General features: G+C 39.2%; 1 protein-coding gene across 5 annotated transcripts in view; it reads right to left on the reverse strand.

The window, feature by feature from the left end:
* The window catches only part of COL12A1 (collagen type XII alpha 1 chain), a 141,339-nt gene that overhangs the window by 11,823 nt on the left and 103,649 nt on the right, over positions 1 to 25,867 (reverse strand). For all 5 annotated transcript variants that reach the window (XM_075063807.1, XM_075063810.1, XM_075063806.1 and 2 more), the window contains 11 exons: positions 25,320 to 25,462; positions 24,801 to 24,910; positions 18,105 to 18,254; positions 16,817 to 16,894; positions 16,010 to 16,096; positions 12,814 to 12,867; positions 12,110 to 12,205; positions 10,507 to 10,564; positions 9,395 to 9,444; positions 8,335 to 8,388; positions 7,264 to 7,335 (listed from right to left, as the gene is read on the reverse strand). In XM_075063807.1, coding sequence (XP_074919908.1) covers positions 7,264 to 7,335; positions 8,335 to 8,388; positions 9,395 to 9,444; positions 10,507 to 10,564; positions 12,110 to 12,205; positions 12,814 to 12,867; positions 16,010 to 16,096; positions 16,817 to 16,894; positions 18,105 to 18,254; positions 24,801 to 24,910; positions 25,320 to 25,462 — 952 coding nt within the window. The remainder of the gene's footprint in view (positions 1 to 7,263; positions 7,336 to 8,334; positions 8,389 to 9,394; positions 9,445 to 10,506; positions 10,565 to 12,109; positions 12,206 to 12,813; positions 12,868 to 16,009; positions 16,097 to 16,816; positions 16,895 to 18,104; positions 18,255 to 24,800; positions 24,911 to 25,319; positions 25,463 to 25,867) is intronic.

Below are 25,867 nucleotides of genomic sequence, written 5' to 3' on the forward strand. Positions count from 1 at the left end.
TCTGCATATACTGCAGTTTATTGTATAGGAACACGGAAACATAAAGGGATGAAAGAAAATGGAAGGACGAAGAAGAAAAAGAAAACATGCTTTGTAAGTGCAGTCTGGTGCATATATACTACACTGACAGGTGCTTTAGATGGATTTGATAGAGCAACTGTTCAATAACCGATTCCAGTTGTGTCCTTACATGCACCTGCAATCATGCAGCGCCTGCAATTTTTCATCAGCAAATCAGATAGGTCAGGCGTTTCAATGGAACTATTTGTATCCAGTTATTAACAGATGCAAAACTGTGCCCAAAAAAATAGAGGCCACTTTTTTCTTTTAAAAAAGGTACCCTGTTGAAAGCTTTCTTGTACTCCGGGTAAATTGTGTCCCTCTCTGTTGAAACAGTATATTATTTCCTCACAAATACTATCACATTTTTCATTGTATTTGCTGTTGATAGCCATGCTGATTATCTCTCCTTAAATCAGAAATATTGATCTATTCTGATTCTGATAAGTGACTGTAGTACTTTCTCCAAAATTGAAGGCCTGTTTTTTCCATACCTTCCCTAGATGCTTTCTTAAACATAAAAGAGTAACATTATTTTCTTCAAATGTTACTGAATATAAGCAAATTCTTACTTTACTCTTCAATTTGTCTCTGTCCTAAACAAACCTACTACTACTTCACTTTTATTATAAATAATTTACAGTAGAAAAGCAACATCGTGAAACTGAGGTTGTAGAAAATGTTAGAAAAACATGTGACATGATTCAGAGTTAACTTCACTATTGTTTTTATCATGTGCCTCATTCTGGATCTTTGTCCTGTATACAGCAGTCCTTTCACAGAAAAGCCCTGTTTACTCCAGTAGGCGTTCTGTCTGGGGAACAGCTGCCGGATTAAGATATTTCACCCAACATTTAGGTCCTGGAAGTGTTATTCTTGAAAGAGTGTTTACCCTATCAGCACACTCCTGCACCTGGATTCTCTTTGAATTTTGTGGCAGGTTCCAGAAGAGAAAGAGCGAAGCAACCATTTGGGTATGTGACTGAACAGACTCTGACAGATTCTGAAAGAAGAGGTCTGAAGGAGAACATCAAACTAAACCCAGAGAGACTGAGGGATTATGACACAGGGCACACTGTAAGGTTAAAATCCCTAGCAGGGCACCTCCGAAAACAGGGCCATATGATCTGGTTCAGTCTTGTTGCATATATTATGTTACTCTTTAATTGTAATAATAATTTCAGTCTGAAACAATGCCCTGCCTCATTCATTAACAAACTAAACTGAGACCAAAGACTGCACATCCAATAGCTATCTCCTCCAAACCTAACAGTGAGAAACAGAGAGTGTAATCCTACATTGAGAGATGCAGGACTATGGGCAGGAGGTATCGAAGATTGGGAGAGATGGCTTCAAGTACCTATTCTGTTTCCAATGACATCTCCCTTACTAGTTGCTGAATGCTTCTAATCTTACAATATACTACAAATACTTGTTGTAGTGTGAGCTTGAGTTGTCACCATAATTATTTTCATTTGTCAAGAGCTGTATTTCTTTCTCTGACAGCATTTTCCCATTTGCATTTGCATTCCATGGCGGTTTGTTTTTGGTGTTGGTGTTGTTTTTACAAGAAGCCAACAAGAATGATTGATTATCCACTTATAAAAACAAATGTTTGAATTGTCACAATTGCATAAAATACACTTGGAGGCCATTTTTAAAGAACACAATTCAGAAAATATACACACATAATTCATTCTGAAAATTAAATTTTGTGTGTGCCTCTCCCATGTAATGTTTTAAGACTTTAGCCTTTTGTTTGCATTCCACTGTTAGCAAATAGAAGAACCAAGAAAGAGCATGACACAGTTTCCTGGGAAAATGTAATTATGATGCTTGGTATGTTGAATTTTGCAGATTTTCACACTAGATAACAATGACCTCACAAAGATGTTTATAGCTGGTTTTGGTCCATCTGACATAATTATGGCCACAAGCTAAATACAGATGCCCATTTCAAATAGGCCAAAAATCAGACACATGATCATTTTAACTATTTGTTTGCTGTCTGAGAAATCTAAAAATCTGGGGCCATTTAAAGCCCTTTTTAAACGTATCCCCAGAGATCAAAAAGAAAAAGCTTGCTTGACCCATGTTTAGTGCAAGAGATGCTTTTGTGTACAGCTTTAATCCTAACTGTAACAACCCCCACCAGATTTTAGAAATGTTCAAGAGCACTTTGCTCCCACGGAAGTCAATACAGACATTTCATCGGTGACTTCAGTGGGAACAGAATTAGGGATAGCGCTGAGTGCTTTTGAAATTCTCCCTCCTACAGTCTCATGAGCAGACTGCAAATTTTGCCAAAACATGCCCAAACTGCAAAGTAGTTCTGAATATAGACCTTCTGCAAATTCCCAAAGATGACTCGTTCAATAGTCTGCTGCTTCACCTAGCTACCATCATCATTAGTAACATCCTTAGCCCTGGTCCCTTTGACAATTTAATATTTTTAAGCAGCCCACTATTATAGAAGCAAATGGTGAATGTGGGCAGTAGCTGATTTGTTTTCATAACATTCTTGTTGTACCCACAAATAACTTCAATAACACATTACAACAAATCATTCCACTGAGGTTACAATAGAGCTGGATATAATTTGAATGCATAGCAATGTTTCATAAACTCCCTTTGAGATCATAAGGCCTTAAATTAAGGAGCTGGAATGGCTATTTTGAAATGACATGGGTGGACACAATTCATAGCCACTGAAGCACATCATGCCTATAATTTGCAAACTAATAATTGCTTAATAGTAAGCACACAACCCATATGATCATGGGTTCAGAGATTAAAGTTCGCCTAAGAAAACACTGTCACATTAATACTCAAAATTCAAAGCAAACGTTGACAGAACAGCTTTGAAGCAAGAATAGTTTGATTCCTGGTTGTGCAGACAATGTTAAAGGCCTGCTAGATACAAAAACATCTCTCACATTTCTCTCATGACTCACATAGGGAAATATTATGGCTTTTTCTACTCCAGTACATATAATATGAATATCTCGGTAAATAGGGTGCAACCCACAAAGCAACTTAGGCTCACAGAGTGGGAATGACTCTGTAGCCCAGTGCCTAGGCCCTAAGGTACCCATGTGTGTATGGTCCAGTCCCCCTTCTCCAGTCACTTTTTTGTTATTTATCCATAGTGGAACAGCTTCAGTGGGAAAGACTGAGAGAGCCCCACATCAGAGTGCTCCACAGTTCAGTGGCTGGAGCACTCTACTGAAAGGTGGGAGATCCCTCTTCAAATCTCCTCTTCTACTTGGGAGAGAGGGGGAATTAAACCAGTGTCTCCAGGTCAGTATGTTAAGCACCGGGTTAAAAGCTATAAGGTAGGCATCTCCTCCTCCTCCTCCAATGGCTGTTTTGTGTGCAGCAAAGGAGGGCCCTAACTCATTCCCACAAGAAGCCGCTAAGGTGCCTAAGCCACCTCATTCCAGAGTCCTGTTCATGCATTGCAAGAACCGATAGGCACCTCCCTGCAGCCCAGACTTAGGTGCCTATCTCTGAGCGGAGCAGGGCTTAGCCCACACCCCTCTGGTTGGCATCTCCCATTGGCTAGTTTAGGAGGCTCTGCACCTAGCATGCTGGCTTTTGTGGATCACAATCTAAGGAGCCTGTCTCTCCCCATTAATTGTATAGGGAGCCTAGGCACCTAACTCAGCTTTGTGGATCACAGTGTTATCCCTGGGATTTCTTAGGTGCCTACAAGTTAGGCTCCGTGACACTCACCATTGCAACACCTAACCTGGATCCCACCCAGAATTCATCACAAATAATTTTATTCAATGAATTTAGTTTCGCTTTCTGTTTGCAAATTGTCAGCATGTTGCTATTTTCTGGAAATGAATTTATTTATACCGGTACCTATTTGCTGAATATATTTGTGTAAATATTTCTTCATCTGTAACATTCTTAAGCTGCTTTGGAAACATTGTCACATAGTGTGTCTCAGTTCCCTGATTATATGGATGTACATATGAATTAAAAATTCATTTTAGTCAATTATCCTAGCCACTTTCTGACCATATTCTCTAATGTTTCCTTAAAATTAATTGTTCCGTAGAGCTCATTTGCTGGAGTGACTACAAAACATGAAAACAGAAAAGACGGCAACCAATTGAAGCAAATGTCAAATGCTCACATGCTGCATGCTATTTGCGGAAATATTTTTGCAGTGCAGTGCTGATCAAACAAAAAGAAACTTCTCAAGGCTCACATCAGCCAAAAGCCATGTTAGCTGGTTGAAAAGCTTTTTTAAGGGGGCATATTGCATCACTGGTTTCTAAGCAACAACCTTTCCATTGACTTCGTTGGAGAGTGTTGCTCCAATACAGAAGGCAAAATATTCCTCAAAGATATTTATTGCCAGCAAAATTTCGATAGCTGAGAAATTGCATTAATCTCACCAATGCAAATGGATCCTTTCTCTCCTTTCTCATTAATGAGAATGTTCATTAGTCAACTTTCAAAACTTCACTGAAGCGGAATGATTCTGAGCCTCACATCAGCAACCTCGCAAAGGAAATACTCTGATTTTGATTTGTAAATGATGCAAAGGGTTGTCATTAATACAGTTGAATACTAAAGACAGACCTGCCTAAAGACTAAACTAATTTTCCATTGGGATGTTTGAGAATACTACCCGTTCAACAACACAATTGTCTTTTCAATTACTGAGTGAAGCTTGTCCATTTGTGTCCTCATCCAACTTAGCAACATTCTGTTTAGATTTCACTTTATTTTCTTTTAACGGAGAAAAATGTGCACTTCAGCCAACTGCTTGCCAAAATGTTGAGAGAAAACGGCTGCTGCCACCATTCTAGTTTGTTGACCTGCTGTGATGAGGATACTTGGGGTGACTGAGAGGCAATGTTAGCTTTTGCTTTATCTGAGACTTTTCTGAGCAGTGGGGTGAAGGCTGGAATTGTGGCAAGACTCCACAGCTGAGAAAGAATAAGCCAAGAAATATACTTTAAAAGACAACAGGCTTGATTGCTTTCCCCGGAAGATCTTTCCCTACTCATGTGCTGTCTTCACGGGACTATGCACAGAAGTGAATAAAATCTGAGGCTGCATTTACTCCTGAACAGAGTTCCATTACACATACTGTGCAACCCCCTTTAAAGAGGGTTCCAGGGCTAGCCACAGCATGCTAGGTCCCTGGAAGGATCTCTCTATTGCAACTCTATACAGAAAACATAAATGACTTCTTTATTCTTAATAGTTAACAGATGCTATAGTACTCTGATTCTTTTCTTTTCTTCCCTTCTGTCTATTACTGATCCAAAATCCTACTTCCTTTTCTTTTGGGAGTACTTGTTAGCAAATTATCAAGGTGAAACTTTGCAAATCTATGAAAATTCAGTTAATGCTTCAGAGAACAGCTTGACTTAGTATTAATGGGCATTGAGGTACAAAACCTTTTACAGCCATGCTAATCCGTTAAGGAACTTCTATGATCTACTTGAATTTGCAACGTTTGTAAGAGCTGCAATACATTTATTGGCTAAAACTGAGGTGGCCAAATGTATAACCCTGAGGTCAACACTCACTGGCAATTTGCCAGGAGCCCGAGGGCTGCATATAATTTGCATTTAATGTTGTATACTCAGATATTATGACCCTTTTGGCATAGGGTCATAATATCTGAATATATTTGCATCTTCTCTGGTAAGGGCCAGGTCCCACCACTCTTACTTACACTGAGTCTTACCTTATACCATATACCACTCCACAGGAGCAAAAATGACAAGATCTAGTCCTATGTGAAGAGAGGTTATTTGCTCCTCGAGTTCACCAACAGCAGTGGGCAGGTGACCAGTTCTCTCCTGGACCTGCAGTTACAAATACCAGACAGGCCTGGACTACATTTCAGGAATTTGCAGGCTGTACTTGGCCCTTGAGCTGCACCTTTGGCACTTCTAATGCAAAACACAAACTTAAATGTCGAAATCCTGTCTACCATGAGTCTCAGAAAACATCTGCACAAAGCACAAGCCAGAACTCCTGCTGGGATCTGTTCTGAAAACATTTGAAACACTAGATGTGATGTCGTGCAGTGTCACTTCACAGGAGTGGGAAATTTGAAGCAAATTATACTTTTAAATGGCATGAACTCCGGGATTAGCATTTAGAAGTACTTAAACGTACTTGTACTTTCTGAATTTATACAGATTTGGCTAGATTAAGGTTATTCCTGCATGGGTCAGGGCATAGATAGCTTCTCTCTTCTTTTGAGTGCCTGTACAAGGACAGACACGATGTTGGCTTTTGTGCTCCTGGCCTGTTAGGAGGAGGGGTGGCTAGCACTGACAGCAGAACTAAAAATAACAACAGCGCTTTATTTGTTCAAAGCGTTGGACAGACAAACTAATGAATCCTCACAACTCCCCAGCAAGCCGGTAGGTTAGGTAGCATTAATTGCATTTTACAGAAGAAGAAAGCTGAAGTGACTTCCCAGTGCCTCACAGAGACCGAGCCAGCATTAGAATACACGAACACCTAACTTTTCGTGCCTGTGCGCATTCCGCCAGACCACACTGCCTAAGAACTATACATTCCATGAAGATGGAGAACTCTGCCCCTTTCCAAACTGGCTGGCACAAGGGAATGAATCCTGCACTCTTTCAGAGACATCACAGCTCCTGTTCTGGCTGATTCAGCTCAAATGTCTCCTGGGACCACGCTACTTCTGCTTCCTCCCTTCCAATGTGGGGCCGTGGCTGTCAAAGCCTCAACAGAGCCCACAATACTTAAATAATGTTTAAATCATGTTGTTAAATCACAAACATTTGCAAACCACCAGCGATCATACAACATTATCAAATATTTTCCACCTTCAGCATTATACTACTCTTTACTATAAAAAAACACCAATTTCCAGTAATTCTGCTGACCTAGCTCTTGATGTTTACACAGTGTAGAAATATGTGTCTTGGCACGTACAGACTGCACTTTTTTTTTTAATAGAAACCAGTAACCACAGTTTCCAGGCCCAACTATTAAAATGAACAGAAGGAAGTATTATAAAATGAAATTGTTTAAAAATTAGGTTTGTGGCCTTAGCTCAGCTTCGATGTATTTACCACTTTCATGAACATACATGAGACAAATATTTTAAAGCCAGGGTAAGTCGCATATTTATCTGCAGCCAGAGTATGTTACAACTGATACTGTAAATATAAATCATTCTCTCACTTGTGGCCCACGATCTCCTGGTTTCCCTGGTTTTCCACTTGGACCTGCTACTCCTGGAACTCCTGGAGCGCCCTAAAACAGAACGACATACAAAGGAATGCTAAGAAACAACGTGAGTGGCTGAGCGTAACTGGTTCTGAAATCTGCGACAATGGGTACATCTACGCTGTAGAAAACAAACAAACAAAAATGATAGCAGCCAGTCTCTGATTCGGGCTCATGGGGTGGGTTTCTGAGCCCAAGCGGGAATATCTACACTGCTATTTTTAATTGACCCAGGCTCTGAGACGCATTGCCGTGAGTTTTTGTTTGCAGTGTAGCTGCACCCAATATACGTAAGTGAATAGCATGTTTAAGAGAAAATTATTCTTATCCCTAACATAGAGCCAGAATTGCAATGGCATTTAGGTGCTTGAAGATGCAGATAGGCACCTAGTGGAATTTTCAAAAGCACCCAGGTGCCTCAGGTTTCGTTTTTAATCAGGGTTTCCTGAATAAAGAGCACATGATTTGGCCCTATTGTAGTTCTGTGATTTGTGCAGAAGTCATGACCATGAGTCTACAACATTCACTTCAGTGATTTTTAGATAGATTTGAACAAATGAAAGACCAGCACATTGTCCAATACAGCCACCAATATGTGCTATAACATTCAATATTTTTAATTAGTCATAACTACTCAAATATTCTTCTACTTGTCCTGAAGTGATAATTTTTCATAATTATTGGGTCAATAATTACCTGATCCAGTTTCTCTATATTGTTTTCTAACCCAACAGAAATTAAGGAATAAGTAAAGTTCATGAAAGTCAATTGAGTAACACCACTATGAAAACAGAATCAAGCCCTAGTAGTTCTGTGGATCATTTTTCAATTAAGAGTTTGCAAGTTTTAAACAACTTCTCCCCTTCTTCCCTTTTCAATAGTTTTCAGCATCATAATGTTCATTTGATATGTTTTTTCAAATATGATAAAGGATTCATTTGATGGAGTTCAAAACCAGCATAGTAGAATTCTCTCCTTTTTGGGTTATATCACTTGGTTCATTCTATGCTGAGGTATTATATTTACCGCTGATCCAGGTGGGCCTCTGGGTCCTGTGGCACCATCTTTTCCTGTGAAACCCTATTCCAAAAATGAAAATATTTACAGATTAATAAGGACAGGCCTAAGGCTGCAGCAATCTTCATTTAAAACTAGTGGCCCTTAAAGCTATGTATAATGGTGCTATTCATAATTAATGCTAAAATGTATGTATAATTTAATGTGTCAGTTATTTAAATATGCACCATTGCTATTGCCAGTTAAATATCTCATTGGCACAGTTTTACCCAAATTAAGAGAGCCTCAGACTGCTGACTCACTGAGGGTGGAGTGCCTGTCTCTCAGACACAGCCATATAATCATTAGAAATCTGCTGCCTCCTTCCCAGAGGTGGAATTGGAGGTTCAGCCCAAAGTGACTGATGACCTCAATCAGAAAGAAGAAAGGGGCCCATTAGGTCAAAGATTCCTCCTTATTGCCCCACTTTGATAAAGCAAAGCTCTGCTCATGGAGAGGATTAAGCAATGCAGAGAATAAGCTTCTAAAATGATAAAGGAAGCAGCTTCTGAATGGTCTTGAGAAGTTCCATCTAAACAGCCTAACACAGCAGTTCTCTAAGTGGCTGTTAACTCCCAGTGATCAGAGGTCAAGCATAAAGGGACAAATCCTGCCTTAACAGTAGATTCTGTACATGAACATCCCCATGTTGTGGACATGCCATGCCATGGGACTCCCTAACAACAGCAGACAGAATGTGGGAGGGGATCAGGATATTAGCAGGGTCAGAGGAGCCCTGCTCAGTGGATCTCTCATCCTCTCTGCATATAAGTCATAGAGCCCAATCTGGTCAGTGAATTTGAGTAGCCTCTGCACAAGTTCTGTGGCTGTTTTATGGCCCATGGGTGATCCTCCCCACAATCTTTCTGGTCCCCACCAAGCATCTTTCCTGAGTCTCGCTGGACTCTGGGCAGAGGACTTGTTTCTAAAAAAGGAAGAAGCTGAAAAACAGAAAGCAGTGCTGGAGTTTCATGTGCTGCAGAATGGAGTATGCCTTGTGCCATAACACTGTAGACTGAAGAGACCTTACCCTGTCACCTGGTGGTCCCACTGGGCCAGGTGGGCCAGACAAACCTGGGGCTCCCTATGGGAAAAGATAATGAGACATTCACACAAGACAGAACACGTACTTGAGTTGTACGAAACACTCCTATGGCAATGAGACCAGCTGTATTTTAACAATGCAATGTACTTTATTATTTATCACGTTTTTCCTTACTTCCCTTAAAAAAAATGTGTTTTACATTTTCAATCCTATTACCAGAATATAGATCTTTTTCAAAAGCCTCTTCAGCCATGGCTTACTAATGTTGACTAGTTATTAAACACTTGGTACTAAACTCTGGTTATAAGACAATGCTCTATCAGTTCGGTTGTTGTGAAGAGCATGAGTTGCAGTTTCTCTTTATTACCCCTTTTCCCATTCCCACTAGTCTCCGCCTGTTCTATTTTATAATTAGCTGTTGCCACATTTTATATTCTTTCTTAGTATTGTAGCTTCTGTGTCAAGAAGAAAGACTTGAAGGTAGTTACAGAGGGCTTAATGGGAACTGAGGACCTCCCAGGGCCTCAGCACCTTGCAGAGTCAGGCCCAGAATTACAGGAATTAGAGATGTCTTCTGGTCAATCCCAGGCATTTTCTACTGCCTGAGTGAGTGTTTCAGATAATACAAATAGTATAGGCTGTACACTATCCTCAATTTACACAAAGGGTTCCTATTTGTGTAAATGCATGGGCAGATTGAGGCTCATATATCAACAGTATACATATGGTCCACAGCTGTCATAGTCCTAAAACTCCCCCTGAAAATAAATCCCTGAAAAAGACAATAGACATGTTCTTGATGTTTGATTATTCTATGCATTCTTAGTTGTTCTCCTCTTAATCCCACAATCAACATGGAATCATTGCCCTTACATATATGTACAACTGCAAACAAGCTGAATTGAACATTGATTTATTTATTTTCTCTTATTCACATTTTAAATGGTTTCAAATTTCCTATAATTCAGATTGTTAATGTTACCCAGCACATATCCTATGCAATATACAGGGAGCAAAAAAGTTCTATTCACAACACTGAGAGTTGTAAGAAAAGTGTCCACGCATCGCTGTAGAGGCAAATGACATAAAAAATTAACTTACTGATCGGCCTGGTAGCCCTGGTTCTCCAGCATCACCTTTCATTCCTTGGCGACCCTATAATCATCACAAATTGGTATTAGGAATACAATTTCATGACTCAGGGCTGGTCTTCATTATGGGGAGATTGATGCTGCTTCGATCAATACAGCAGAGGTTGATTTAGCGGGTCTAGTGAAGACCCGCTAAATTGACAGCAGAGTGTTCTCTGGTTGATCCGGTACTCCATCTCTCTGAGAAGAGTAAGGGATGTCAGCCGGAGAGCATCCCACATTGACACAGCACAGTGAAGACACAGGGATTAAGTCGACCTGTGTACATGGACTCCAGCTACGTTATTCACGTAGCTGGAGTAGTGTAGCTTAGGTTGACTTAGTCCGGAAGTGAAGACAAGACGTCAGAGAGACATTACAATGTTTTGTTCTGGAAACAATTTCATCAGTGACAAGTTCCAAGCAATATGTTTCTTTGGTGTTTTCATACTTCAAAGTCTTTCAAATTGCCTGGGACAAAACAAAAATATTTATCACATTCCACAAACACAAGGAATGCATTTAGCCTTCCATGCTGTTTGGCATCCATGGGCCATCCTGATGAAGTTTTTCCTTCAAGCATACACGAAAACCATATACTGACCTTCCATTTGGTCCTTTCCTAAAGGGAATGTGGATCTAATTTCTACCATCATGTCTTTTTGATTTTCTGTTTTGAATTAGGCCACTTATAAATCTATCAGACAGAGAAGATGAATTGCCTATTGAATGTAAGGTGTGTTTTCCAGTTAGAAGCCAACTTTGCTAATATTCCTAATAAGGAATAACACTTAGCCATATAGATTGTTACAACATTCCAGATATCCCTAATATGCTCTCATAGGAAATAGCAAGTTAAGACAGAATAAGATCTTCTCTGGCTACATGTTGAAGTGACCAAGAGTTGGCAGTAGTAGTGTTAGGATGCTGTGTGGTCACTTAGGGCTATATTCTGCTCTCTGACCAGTGTGAATCTAGGGAAAGTCCACTGATGTTAATGGAGTTACTTTAGATGTTCATTAATGTAAATGAAATCAGAAGTTGGCATGGATAGCTGTATACAAGAAAGGAACAGCGCCAACAAAGCACCAAAAGAACATAAGGCCAAGCTTTAAAACTTGGATGCCTAAATTTAGGCACTCATTACCTGCTTTACACTTCTAACTGCAGATTTAGTTACCTAAAGAAAGAAGCTAGATATATAAATCACTGCAGACGTGCATAAATCTGTGAAAAAGCTTAGCTGTGACTTCAGATGCTTAACTTCTCAACATCCAACTTTGAAAATTTGAGTCTCAGAGTCTGAAGGTCTGGACAGTGTGTAGAAAAGCAGTAAAACAAACCAGTGAAACACACCACACTCCACATCATATATAATCCCCAAGACTGTAGTACGTGTAACACTCAGGGTAAAACAATGTGACATTTTAAAGGCAACCAACTTTTGAGCTACAGGGCAAGAAGAAATGACAAAACATTGATGGTCAGAGACTTTCGGAGACCGCTCCCATGATGTATCAGTTCTCTGTCTCCACACAGTTTCACTCACAGATACAGAATGGTTACTCACTGGTTCTCCTGGAATTGAAAGTCCATTGATCCCTTGTGGACCTGGTGGACCCTGAGGACCCGGTGGACCTGCCTCACCAGGAAGACCAGGTGGCCCCTTAAAACACAAAATTAAAAAGATATTAAACCATAGTTTCTTCCTAGAGTTGCAGCTAAAGGATTTGTATGGACATGCACATAGGACAGGCCAGCAGCATGGGGTTAGTTGATTCTTGAATAACATTTGAACTTGCAAGTCCTTATTCAAGCTGTGCTTCCACCATTGTCCACAGGAGGGTTGATGCTGCTACCCTAGTAAGAATCGCAGGATCAAGCCAAGAAACTATATGCATTTGACAGCATGAAAATAAATATAGATATCCACTACTTCTGGAGGGGAGAGTGACCCAAAGAGTGACGCCCTGCCTCCTCTGACCCCCTAGTGCCTCCCCAGAGAAGGGGAATCATGAGGTAGAGTTGACATTCCCAACTTTCCATGGCTCCTACCACTGATACACATGATCTGGATCCCCTATGCAAAAAGCAGAGGACAACAGGATCCTAGGACACACAGACCAGATATATAAATAACATCCAGACTTACCCCAACTCAGAAAACACTTAAACCTGGGTACTTGGATATATTAGTTTACTGTGGATTTTAACATCCAAAATTTCCTGTGGTGTGCATATAAACTTAGAAATGCATTCCAGAGAGATACTTACTGCAGTTCCAGTCAAACCCCTTTCACCTCTAGGCCCCTTAGTGCCTGGACCACCCTAAAATAGACATTTGAAAAGAAAATAAATATACACACTAGGGGAAGGAGAAGATAACTTATACAGGCACAAATTATCCATCCCCATGATAAAACTGAGCAGCTGAGCCACGGTTTCAAGCAAGAATAAAGTTCTGATATGAACAGATCTTGGCATGCTTGGTGTTCAAAGAAGCACTAATGCAGGAATAAGAGCTGCATCAGGCCCCAAATCAGCAACAGCCTCACTGACCTAGAGGACCCATGTTGATGCTCAGGAAATAGGGAATTTATGCTCTCCAAGCAGCACTTTGTGGACTATAAGCCCCATCTGTCTCCATGTGGGGATCATAGAAATACTGCAGACCAGGAATTGCAGTAACCCTGAGGACCAGCTTCTGAAGGAGTGAGGAGAACTAACATGAGACAAAGAAGGTTGGGAGTAGGAGAGGGCTTCTGTCTTGCCCTTCCTCATTGCCCTCAAAGAGGAGGAATGACCCATTCTCCTGTCCCAACTGACAGCTCCATTTGAAGCTGTTTGTTTCCTGGGATTACTGTTTTGACCATACAGCCCCTTCAAGGCTCTCTGCAACTCAATGTACAGAGATGGGAATGTTCTGAGCATGCACAGGGCCTCTCTGGTGTCATCCACAAAGACTCAGTGGGCAATCACAGACTCAGGAGGAGCAATCACTCCATGGCAGCCATGAGGTTTGGATCTCACTCAGGATACCAGGCTAAACTCTGTGACTATGGAATCGGCTCCTGCCAGCTCTGCTCAGAGGAGCACAGTGCGTCTTAAAAGAAGCTTATTTCAACCTTTGGTCCTTTTGAGAGACTACGGTTTACTTTCAAAACTAATCTCAAAGATAACTGAAAGATTGTTTGAAAGGGCCAAAATTTCTCTAGGGCCAGAGAGACAGGATTAAAAAAAGAACTAGATAAGTTCATGGAGGATAGGTCAATCAATGGCTATTAGCCAGGATGGGCAGAGATGGTGTCCCTAGCCTCTGTTTGCCAGAAGCTGGGATAGGGCAATAGGGGATGGACCACTTGACGTTTACCTGTTCTGTTCATTCCCTCTGGGGCACCTGCCATTGGCCACTGTCAGAAGACAAGATACTGGGCTAGATGGACCTTTGGTCTGATCCAATATGGCTGTTCTTATGACAGGTATCCATGTTTCTTAATGAAATTCAGATAACACCACCACCATAGTTATTTGGAGAAAATGTAAATAGAAGAATAAAAAAAGGAGCTCCTATCTCATCTCTGACTCACACAAATCAGGTGCAATTCCATCAATCAAATTTAGAGCTCAATAAAAACAGAATGTGAATTTACCTCAGTCCTGGATCAAATCCCACATTGACTTGTAAATGTGATAATCCAACCTCATGCTTTTACTAGTTAAGAAATGAACCGTACTGCATAGTGGATGTTACTCAGAGTGATTTCAGACATAGCAGAACTCCATTTTATAGGAAAGTATAGTATTGTTTAATACACTGCACAGTGCAAACTGTACTTCTAGGTATAGTGAACCTTTGCTTATATTCTTCTTTGAGAATAATGACATAACTGATTGGAGCTGTACTGCCCAACCCAGCTCTGCAGACACAAAGGCTACAAGTCCGCTCCTTAAACACAGCCATCTAATGCTTATGATAGGCCACCCACCTCATCCCTCCTGGGCCCTGGGATGGAGTCTGGGAGCACTGAACTCCTTGAAGTCAAATGGATGGGTTCTCTTGATCTGACTGATGAGCAGCTGGGAGGATCATAGAAGGGCTGCAAATTCCTAATACAGCATTCTAGGCTGATAACTTCAAAATGAGAGAAGAAAGAGCCATGGGGCTGAATCCTTCACACACAGTCCTATTGTTGATCTCCCCATCCACAAAGAGGTAACCAACTTCTTTCCTCAACAAAGTAAAGAATCCCTCTCTTTGGATAAAATCCTGGCTCCATTTAAATCAGTGGCAAAACGCCCATTGATTTAAGGGGGGCAGCATTTCCCCTCTTCCTTCAGAAGTTCTTAGGGACTAAGTGTGGCCACAGGGTTGCAGTAACCTCTGCAGGCCCATTGCAGAGAGGATGACTCAGGGATCTGAAGAAGGCTGTTTGGGAAAGAAGTGTGGTGAACTCACTTGCATCAGCTGCTCATTTCCATTGTCCCATCCTGAAGGGAAGCTCCAAGGATCCTCACTGCAGAGCAGGTACAAAGCCCCTCTACATTACCGCCGGTGAGGAAAAGGTCAATGCAGAGTAAAAGTAAATGGCACTAATGCTCAGATTTTTAAAGGTTTTTAAGTGTTGCTGTTCTCAGCATTGCAGTGCATTAGGAGCCTAAGTCTCATTTTCAAAAGCGATTCAAACACTTAGGAGCCAAAATGCCATTGATTATCAATATGATTTTGGTTCTTAAATGCCTGAATCCCTTTTGAAAATGAGACTCATGCTTCTAAAGCTGTTAGGCACTGCAACACTGAACACAGCCCAGCCTAAATACCTTTACAAATCTGGGCCTATGAATCTACTTCACCTCCTATGAGCGCCCAGGCCTTGAAGACAACTGTATTGCTCCTGTGTTATGACATTTTCCTCTGATGCACAAAGGTAAATTCTCTGTATCTAACTGAGCCACCATATATATTCTCTATAGATACTTGTAAGTGCAAAGTGGAGGAAGATTTGCCTTTTGTTGGACTAGGTCCTGTCTCCCTTAGTACTCCTCATTGAGTGTCTTACTCCACAGGTAAACATATCGACTTCAGTGGGACTACTTGAGAAGTAGCATACTACTCAGAACAGATAATGGTTGTAGAATCTGACTTGTGTTTTAAACTCAGAAAAAAGAATAATGGGCTAATTTAAATGGTGACATGGATCTGTTGATCCCAAATTTCTTCCTTCTTGATGTTTGTACATCTGACAAAAACCACCACACAGTATGGCACTCATGAGCACAGCTGACATTTCCATGTAGTAAAGGAACACCAGGAGATCAAATCCAAGGGTTCTGTGAAGTCCAGATTGAGGTGCATTAACAGGGCATTATGGAAATGCTTCTTTGATTTCTGCCATTACTGTCTTTCCTTTTTGAGAAACACCTCCCTACATTTAGAAAACCAGACAATTTCTCTGTACTAATAGCTGCTTACAGCAGGTCCAGGAGGTCCCGGGGGTCCCACGCTGTCTTGTGTACATGTACAAGCATTTGGAAGAGCTGGGCATTTTGCTTCATCCCTCTGAAAATTCAAGCACATTCATCACACACTCTCTTTAAAAGAAATGTATTAGCTGGTGGTGTTTTTTTCCCCCACAGCAATAACAAAAACAATCTCCATAACCTAAGAAGAAGAAACTCTATTTTGAAGTATAACCGAGTTCAACAGAAAAATAGTAATTTCCAAGATTTCCTACTGTGTTTTTCAGATTTGTTATTAGTTTATTTCCTCTAGGATCTTCTAAAGGCAATGGAATATTTACAACAGTGGAGGGACAGGAACACACATTGGTGCACAATCTTTATTGTGTTCCATATGCTCTAATTCCAAATTCTCTTCTATTCCCTCACCAAGACAAAGTATTGCATTAGACAATCAGCTAACACAGATAAAAATAAATGGGATTTTTTTCAAGTTCAACCATACAACTATTTTAATACAAATGAATGTGGACATGACATACATAATAGCAAGGAAGTTAAATATTATTGCAATTTAGAATATATTTCTGACTCTGTCTGATACTTGTGCCATCATTCTTGAGCTGAATCATTTCAGCACATTCTGAACTTATCCTTTCCTACAGAAGACTTTGAAATACAGAGCTGTACATTGCCAGCTTTGACAACTGTGATTGACATAGGCTCATAGGTATGAGGCATAATAGCTGGTTAATATTAAAGTTGCCAAGTCTTTTATGAATACTATTTCCTGAACAGGATCTGGTCCACTTACACTTACCATTGAAGGAAGATCACAGCATCTATCACGGCTAGTCCAAACTGCATTACATACTATGTCAAAACTCTGGATTTCAAACTGTAAAACAAAGGAAATTTCTCTTATTCCTTGATTCATTAATTATAAATGTTTCAAGACAGAAGCAGACCTAATATGAATACATTTAAGAATGAAACATCTACAGAATGCTCCATTTTGTACATAGTTCATATACTTCAATTTTACTCTGCTATTTTTGATAAGAATAAAAGAAAAAAATGCTGAAAACACTAAAACATTTCATTAATACCAGGAACTACCCTAAGGACTGATGCTTCTATTGACCTCCTGCTCCTGTTCTGGCGCAAAAGGTAACTGAATACACAAATATTTCACAACACTTAATGAAGAATGCAATTTCTGCATCTGCTAAATGCCTGTACATGTCAACATGGAATCTGGCCTGAGAACATCTGGAGTAACTTTACAGACTGCAATCACTGGGTTGTACATTGACCCAGATCCATGTGTGAAACTGACATCAGTGGGAAATAGTTTGCAAGGAAGACTAAGGGAAGAAGATGGCCATTAGACAGAGCTGCAGGATGACAGCAATTTCTTCTCTTTCACCTATGAGCCCTCATCCTGCAATCTAATCCCCACAAGCAGACTCAGGTGCCCACCAGAAACCCATTAGAGTCTGCAATTGAAGATTAGACTGATGAATTAAGGCCCTTATGAAGCCCAAATAGTAGTATTATCATCCACTACATATACAGTGAGCCTGTTGTACTAGGACAATTGACATAACTTTCATAGCAGCAGAAGTTGTTCATCATCGATTATAAAGCCAGAAGGGACTACTGTGATTATCTAGTCTGACCTCCTGTATAACAGCAGGCATAGGACTTCCCAGAATTAATTCATCTTTGAACTAGAACATATATTTTAGGGAAAAAAACAATGTATCCTGATTTTAAAAGTGCCAGGAATAAGTTGTTCCAATGGTTAAGTACCCTCGCTGTTAAAAATTTGCATTTTATTTCTAGTCTGAATTTATCTAGTTTCATCTTCCATCCAGTGGATCTTGTCAGACCTTTGTCTGCTATAACAGTCTTCAGTTACCAAATTTCTGAATCATGTGGCTTAGTTCTTGCAGTACAAAAAATTTACAAAATTTGTACAAGATTTGGTGCTACGACTGGTCTTTTACTGGTCCATTCAAGTCCTTTTATTCAGAAAATCAAAATTTATCTAGAAATCATGAAGATGTTTTGAGTTAAGAAATAAATACAAATGTATTGCTTACTGTTGCTGATTTCCGATCACCTTTCAATAGTTTGCCAAGTATTTCAAAGCCATCAGTTGTGATGTTTCCAGACTCCTTAATTGGTTTCTCCATTACTTCACTGCAATCAATGTAAATCTTAACACTTGTTGAGGTTACAACAATATGAACCTAACAAAAAAGGGTATAAAAATAGCAGTGTAACTAAAAACATGTGAATGTACTTGACCTTTAATAGTGTTTACCTTTTTATGTCTTTTTATATTATTTTTGTTCCCTTTCCAGGAACCTAGTTTCTAAAGGGGGAAAGTGCTAATTTCAGGAAAGTATAGCACCTAACGTCTGCTTTAAAACAAGTTGAAAATTTGGCAAAATGAATACACAAGTAAAATCAAGAAGTAAAAGAATAATATCATTTAAACCATAGAACTACCATGAACAATTTACATGAGTTTTAAAAGCTTGAATAAAAAATTCTCTAAAACAGAAAGAAACAAACTAACAAAGAACAGAACTGAAAGAAGTAAATGTCACTTCTCTTGCTGTAAGAGCTGGGACCACACAAGAGGTTTAAGTTTGCTACTGATGTGTAACTAATAGACCTGATCTGATAGTTGAGACAGTATATTGTTTTAGATCCAGAGATCCGGGGTTCAAGTCACACAGATGAGTCAGGCAGGAGTGTCGTTACATGATACATGACAACCCAGAAGGGAGAAGAAAGGGGGGAACAAAAAACAAAGCAAACACACCAGATCCACCAGAGAATAGAAAACTGGAAAGAAGAGAAAAGGATAAATGACAAGTAGTGGAAAGAAGACTGGCTAAAAGAAATGAAAGATATGAGCAAAGGAAACAAGGCTACTGAGAAAGGAGAATGAAATCTGTTAAGGAAATCAGGGGTAATTAAAGGGAGAGAGAGAAAGATATGTAAAACACACTGTAAACATACTGATTTGTCCTGCTGTGACTGTACATGGTTAAGTACCAGATTATGCCTGGATAAAATAAAAGGATGTCCTGCCTCCAAAATATTCAGTACTTTACAGCTTGGTTCCACTCCAGGAGTATATTTACCTATGGACCAGTTGGGTCAAGCTCTGGGACAACAGTAAAGGGGACACAACAGCCAGGAAACAAGTGATGGAAAGAAAAGGGACACAGATGAGCTGTCAGAAACACATTTCTTTTTTATTTCAACTTGACTTGGTGTTGAATTTTTCTGTAACCAACCAGAAGACTCTCTGATCACAAGGATCATGTGTCCACTGTTGCCTTTTTTATTTGTGAAGTTTTGCCTATTTACAGAATTTGGCCAATTCTGGCCAGAGGTCAATAATTTTAGTCCTGACCTAGGGCACCAGAACGGTTTCACAAGTCCTACATACCTCTGCCTATTAAATGTCACCATTTAGGAATGCTAAAAACAGGAGCAGACAATTCTTGAAGTATATTTATTTATGCTCAAATTTTCTGTTTATCACATCACATACTGTACAAACAACAGATCAGTATTTGGTGATTACTTTAAAAATCTGGCATAAAGTTGAAAAAACAAGAAACTCTTTTAAATGTCTTCAGTCAACAAGTGACTGACCAATCTCCTGAGAATTAGATTTCTTTCATGCTATTTTCCATGTAGAGTTGTCTCCAGGACATTAGCTTAGCTTATTTAAAACCCTCCAAACATTCATATTACTGTATATAATTAGAATTAGGACTTTACAAACTGCCATAATTTTTTTTTAATTCAGTTAGTTTCATGATCTAATATTACATGTACTATGAGCTTTTTGTTAATTTTCCCAATTTTGTGTGTTAATCAAATGAAGAACTTTTGCAAAACAAGAATAAGAGTGTAATCTAACATGCCAAAAATGAGTTATGTCCAGATAACTGGGCATAAAGACCTGGATGGTGATGAAACCTCCCATAAGAAGAAATTTCAGGCATTATGACAAGACCCTAAATTCATTCTCATTTAGTATATGACACACGATTAAACAGTCATAGCAGCTTTTACCAAACAATTTTATATTAAATTTAACCATGCTATAGATATGTTTTACTTCAACTAAAATATATTTAAAGTGTGCACATATTTTTCACCTTTACCCAAAGCCTATCTGCATAGCAGTTAAGAGTTACACTGTACTACCTATTTACAAACGTGAATTATAAGAGATGGGTCTAAACCAGAACAATGGATATGAATGCCAACAAACTTTGGAAATGTTCATATCAGTGCTGTGCTACTTAAACTCCATCAAAAGTAGGAAAAACACCCTAAGGTTCCTTTCAGTTTTAGAGTGAAAGTGTAATAAGGGTCTCCAACAGACACTTGAGAATCCTCTCCAGGTCATCACTAGTTTAAATCTGAATCTGAACCTAGGCTTGAATTTCACAGATCAACCACATCTGTAATTAAAATGTTTGCACATTTACCTGAAGTTGATCATAAATATAAGATATATTAGTTCATTGGTTTGAATTCTTTGTCACATCCCCCACTTTAAGAGAAACGTTCCTTCCAATTTCTAACCAACTAATGTAAAACATCATTTCTGACTAAGTTCAGTTGCCATATCTGGCACTGAAGAGTTACAGAAAATATATTCTTTGCAGTAGCGTGTGTCTGCATGGACCATACTAAAAGAAAATTGATGATCTTTGTTAGCTACAACTAATCAACAGACTATGTAAACTATTGTTCCATTAAAAAACTACATATCATAAGATATAAAGTGCATTACGAAGTTCTCTGCAGTCAACTTCTGGAAGACTGTAATCTAAAAGACAATCTAGCATAGTAAAAAGAAAGAACAATAAAAGATATCTGTCTCTCCAAGAGGTTTAGATGTAATTTTAATGGTTGTATCCAGGAGCCAATATTTTTCCTAAGGCACTTGCCAGATTCAACAGCCCTCATCATAGCCATGCTACACAAAGCCTACAAATATGCCAAAGTGAATTTCCCCTGTACCACTAGCTGTAGGTTAACTGCTTTTCACTGAATGAATCTGTAAGTCATCAAATGAAAACCACAAAAATGTTTGATATTCTGGAATACATTTGGTCATGTTTTAAAGATGTGTCATCTTTTTCACACTGAATGGTAAAAAAATTCTGAAATACATTTTACAATGTGTTCGAAACTGCCTCCACCCCAAACCTAAGACTTTCAACTAGCTGAAACTACAGATATTCATTACTATAAAATACTCCTGTTTATCCCAATGGCCTAGGGGACATCCCAAACTTTCAGATAATTGGGTGTTCAGATAAATGGATGTTATTTCAATTAGCGTAGGATTATGTGGTGGACACACTGTCGATTTGGCTAACTAGGATTTCCAGACACAGGGCATTTAGACAGCTGGAATTATACTGTACTGATAATCAACAGGTCTGACAAAGAATTCATCCCTGCATATGCATGTTGGGCTTTAAGTGATACCCGGTGCATGAGCAGGGGAGGCCCTTCCTGCCATCATCAAGAGTCCGATTCACATACAGCAGTCAGGCTGGAGAGAGACCAATGGCCAGATTCTGATTTCAGTTATACTGGTGTGAAATCCAGAATACCTCCAATGAAGTCAAAATTACTCCAGATCAACACTGGTGTAAATAATCTCAGACTCTGATCTACTGATTCAGTTCTGGGAATAGGGTACAACGAATCATTCTGCTACATCAAAGAATGGATACATATTTCAACTGCCCCTAAAGAATAAGGAATAGTCTAGTAGTCAGTTTATGGATCTGGATTTTCTTAATACACTTTGCAAATGGCTGCTGCTCCTCAATTAGTGGTGATCAGGTAGCTATCTGCATTTATTTAATGACAGAAATAACATCAAATGCTACATTCTTATTTTGCCTTACTGAATGTAATTAATGCACACAACTAATTCCCTATCTTTTTATTCCCATTAATTCTGATTTATAAGCTGATCTTTATTACGAGCAGTATCAGAGAACTTTGTCACCTCTGCTGTATTCATAGTAGGATGCTAAGAACAACATGACACTAGCTGCCAATATACATAATGATGGACACCTCAAAAGAAAGTTGGCAGCATAGCACTCAGAGCTTTAGAAAAATGACTCAGGTATTTTATAGTCCTCTAGGAAAGCAGTTTGAACCCTGAGACTGACATCTGGAATAAGACATGTTAAGTGCTATTCTGCATTTTGTAACTGCTTTTTTGTTATAAATATGAATATAACTTTCATGCCAAGAAAAATATTTATTCTACATTTTATTGACAGTATTACTCCATTTCTGTATATGGACAAAAGTACTTAAAATTCAAGTATCTTACTGAACTGTTATAGAAAGAAAGACAAAGGGCCAGAGGCCAAGCATAAAACAAAGACCACCCTAGATTTAGGGGCTATGCAGCTGTGATCCAACCCACTTACTGACATCTTTCCCAAAGTCCCTGGGATAAACATTTCTTAAAGTGGAGAAAGAAAAGTTCATTACAACAGAAAATAAATATACCCAAGATGATGTTTTGGCAGTATCCTGTGCTTGTTACATTATAAAAAGCTAGCAGTGAGTGACTTTTATTCACTTGTGTTTTTAATTAGGTGTGAAGATCATGGTTCCACATACTAAAATGCTGGCACAAAAAAAATCTAGTTACTACAGAGAAGTTAAAAAACTCTAGCCCGCTTTCACTGAGGTCCCAGGGAGCAGGATAGGATCACAATATAATCTGGCTCAGTGGGCAATAATAGCAACCTGAATTTAGTATCAATAAAGGGATCTGTTGCAACCTTATGCAGTAGCCAGAAGAAAGCTAAGGAAAAGGGAGATAAAGAAAAGCAAAGAGAACATATATTTCAGGTGATTAAAAATGTTGTTATTCTAACTCACTTTCATAGCTTACATCTAATTGCTTAAAAAAGAGATTTTTAGGCCTATGTATTCATACGGTCTGGGCCAGACTCTTTCATCTGCTCTTTGGTTACAGGCAGACAAGCCTATTCGGATCAAATTTTCAGAATTAAGTAGACAAAAATGGATATGCATAATCTGTGCATAAAATTACTACAACTGTGTGACACTAGGGTAATAGTCAAACATCTCACTAGTTATTTATGCTTTAGACATTTCTAAAAATTGCATTTACATCAATTATCTCTTTTAATCCAATGTTCCCTTATATACTTTTTCTATTCAGCCATTGCAGATTCATGTGCTAACCCCATTGCTAGCAAATGAGCAACAGAGGCATTTGCTGTGTATACATCCTGCACAGATACCACATAAAAAAAATAAACCCTTAGCATATATGTAGTAATTTTATTTGTGATTTCAGAGACATTTACAAAAGATGGTGTTGTCCCTGTGTTACAGATGGGCATTCTGAGATAGTGAGACGTTAAAGGAATTGATCAAGGCCCCAGACTAAGCTGGTTGCCAACAGAAGAACAGAATCCAGGTCTCCTGACTCTCTGTCCTCTGCTCAACCAACAGATACACTTATCTCATTCATCTATATAACCCTATGGCTGACTAAGAGCTAACATTCTCCCAATATGGTTATTAATCTTGAGAAATCAAGTAAGTTTTGATCCTGCCTGGCTCAAGGCACAGCTGTAACTGGCAAACATTTTATCAAAAATGCTATGATCGTGCTGGAAGCTGAAGGTGATGATACGGACAGAAGACATTCTGGTGCTAGCTTTCAGAGAAGTGAGTAAGAGTTCCAGCTCAAGAGAACATACTTGCAAGCATACTTTATCAACTAATATGTGCTTTCTCCAGATACAGTAATTTACGCAATTAGTTAAGTACTGTACACCTCTGCTAAAATTCATATTAAATAATATTTTAGACTCAATATTTCAGAAGCCATTGCACTTAGTATAATTACTAGGCATTACATGTATCATGCTTGTTAAGCACATGACTTCAATTCAAATAGCTACTTATCTTTTAAACTACTGATGCCTCACAATTGACTGCATATTCTCACACCCACGTATATCTCTGCTCCTATTTCTTCCTCTTTTCTCTGTCTTTCCCTAGGCTCCTCCCAATTGTTTCTCTCTATGGATTCTTTTCCCTATTTTCTGCTTCATAATTTTCTTGCTGTCTCATATGCCTGGAAGAGTCTCCTGCCTCTTGTCCACATAGGGCCCTCCCTCCACACCTTTGGCAAATCCTTTCTAACACTGGACCCCATGTCATTTTCACTGATATCAATAGGAGCTTGAAAAGTATTACTTCAGGCATCTTGTCTCACTGTGATTTGTAAACCACTATGTAAATATATGTGTCTGTACAGGGCCGGCTCCAGGCACCAGCTAAAGAAGCAGGTGCTTGGGGCGGCCAATACAAAGGGGCGGCACTCCGTCCAGTATTGGGGTGGCACATCCAGGTCTTTGAGGGGAATTCAGCAACGGGTCCCTCAGTCCCTCTATTCCTCTTTGAGCTGCCACCAAAGTGCCGCTGAAGAGGAAGAGAGAAAGTGAAGGACCCGCCGCCGAACTGCCACCAAAGAATGGAGCGACACGATTGAGCTGCTGTCAAAGTGCTCCCAATAGGCTTTTTTTTTTTTCCCCCACCGCTTGGGGAGGCAAAAAATCTGGAGCCAGCCTTGTGTCTGTACAAAGTATAAATATTACAGCTGTTTTTGTTTGCTTGTTTGTTTAACAGAGAAGCATTTGCAAGATAATATGCACATCATTTTAATCCTTTACCTTGTGGAAGCTTCCATAAAAGATTTTCTTTACGTCATTATCATCAAAAGTTACTGTCTGAACTTCTCCTCTTGTATCCTTGTTAAAGAATGACAATAATTTGGTGGAAGCTACAACAAGAAGATACAATAAATAAATGTCATTTGGGCCATAGTGCTGATGTTATTCAAAGAAGAGAACGCCACCACACTAACAATACATACATATACACTGTACAGTTCTACAGAGTACATTTTTAATTGTATACACAGCAATTACTGGGACAGTTTTAAAGACCCAGATTAGTGAAAGTGTGCATTCCACTGGTCTTAGATTTAATAATGATAAAGAAACATAGTGCTTATACAGATTTTTGAATAATTGAAATACAAAATTAAAAAAAACATTTCGAACATGAAATAATATACCTTTTTTACCCGGTAGGAATATTTGGGTGTTGAAACAATTTTGGAAAGAATGCAAAACAATTGTAAATTTCTATCTACAAATTCTCTGTGCAATAAGTAAAATTGTCCTTACGATCAAGAATTACTCCAACTTGTGGTTTGAAATCCCTGTCTGTAATCTGCCAAATTGCAAATGGCTCATTGGGGGTTTCCGAAAGAAGGCGGAACAGCAGTATGATTGTGTAAGCATGTGGCAATCCGTCTGGATGAAGCTCCCTGTTCAGAGAACATGAGGATATTTCGCATCAAACATGCATAGAAAAAGGAAAGATCTTCATCATTTTCACTTTTTTTAAAAGACAGGACATAATCAAAATGGGAAAATTACATTGTTTAGCAAAGCTCAGCCTGTTAACTTTTTAATCAAATAGCAAAGAATTTAGCAAATAGAAATCACATTATGGGCTATGTTGAGACCTTAACTCCGAGCCTGCATTAGAGTGGAGGTGGGGAGAAATTGATGCAGGACCAGCAAGAACAGGCATTTTAAAGGCATTCTGGTTGACTCAGCCAAGGTTTTGGTGCCTGACCTCTGTTACATTTACAACACGTGGAGTGGGCTGCTCCCATATAAACTCAGCTGGTGATCCATACAGGAAGAAGATGGGCCATAACCTAGTT

Source organism: Chelonoidis abingdonii, chromosome 3 (genome assembly GCF_003597395.2).
Source record: "Chelonoidis abingdonii isolate Lonesome George chromosome 3, CheloAbing_2.0, whole genome shotgun sequence".
NCBI classification, from domain to species: domain Eukaryota; kingdom Metazoa; phylum Chordata; order Testudines; family Testudinidae; genus Chelonoidis; species Chelonoidis abingdonii.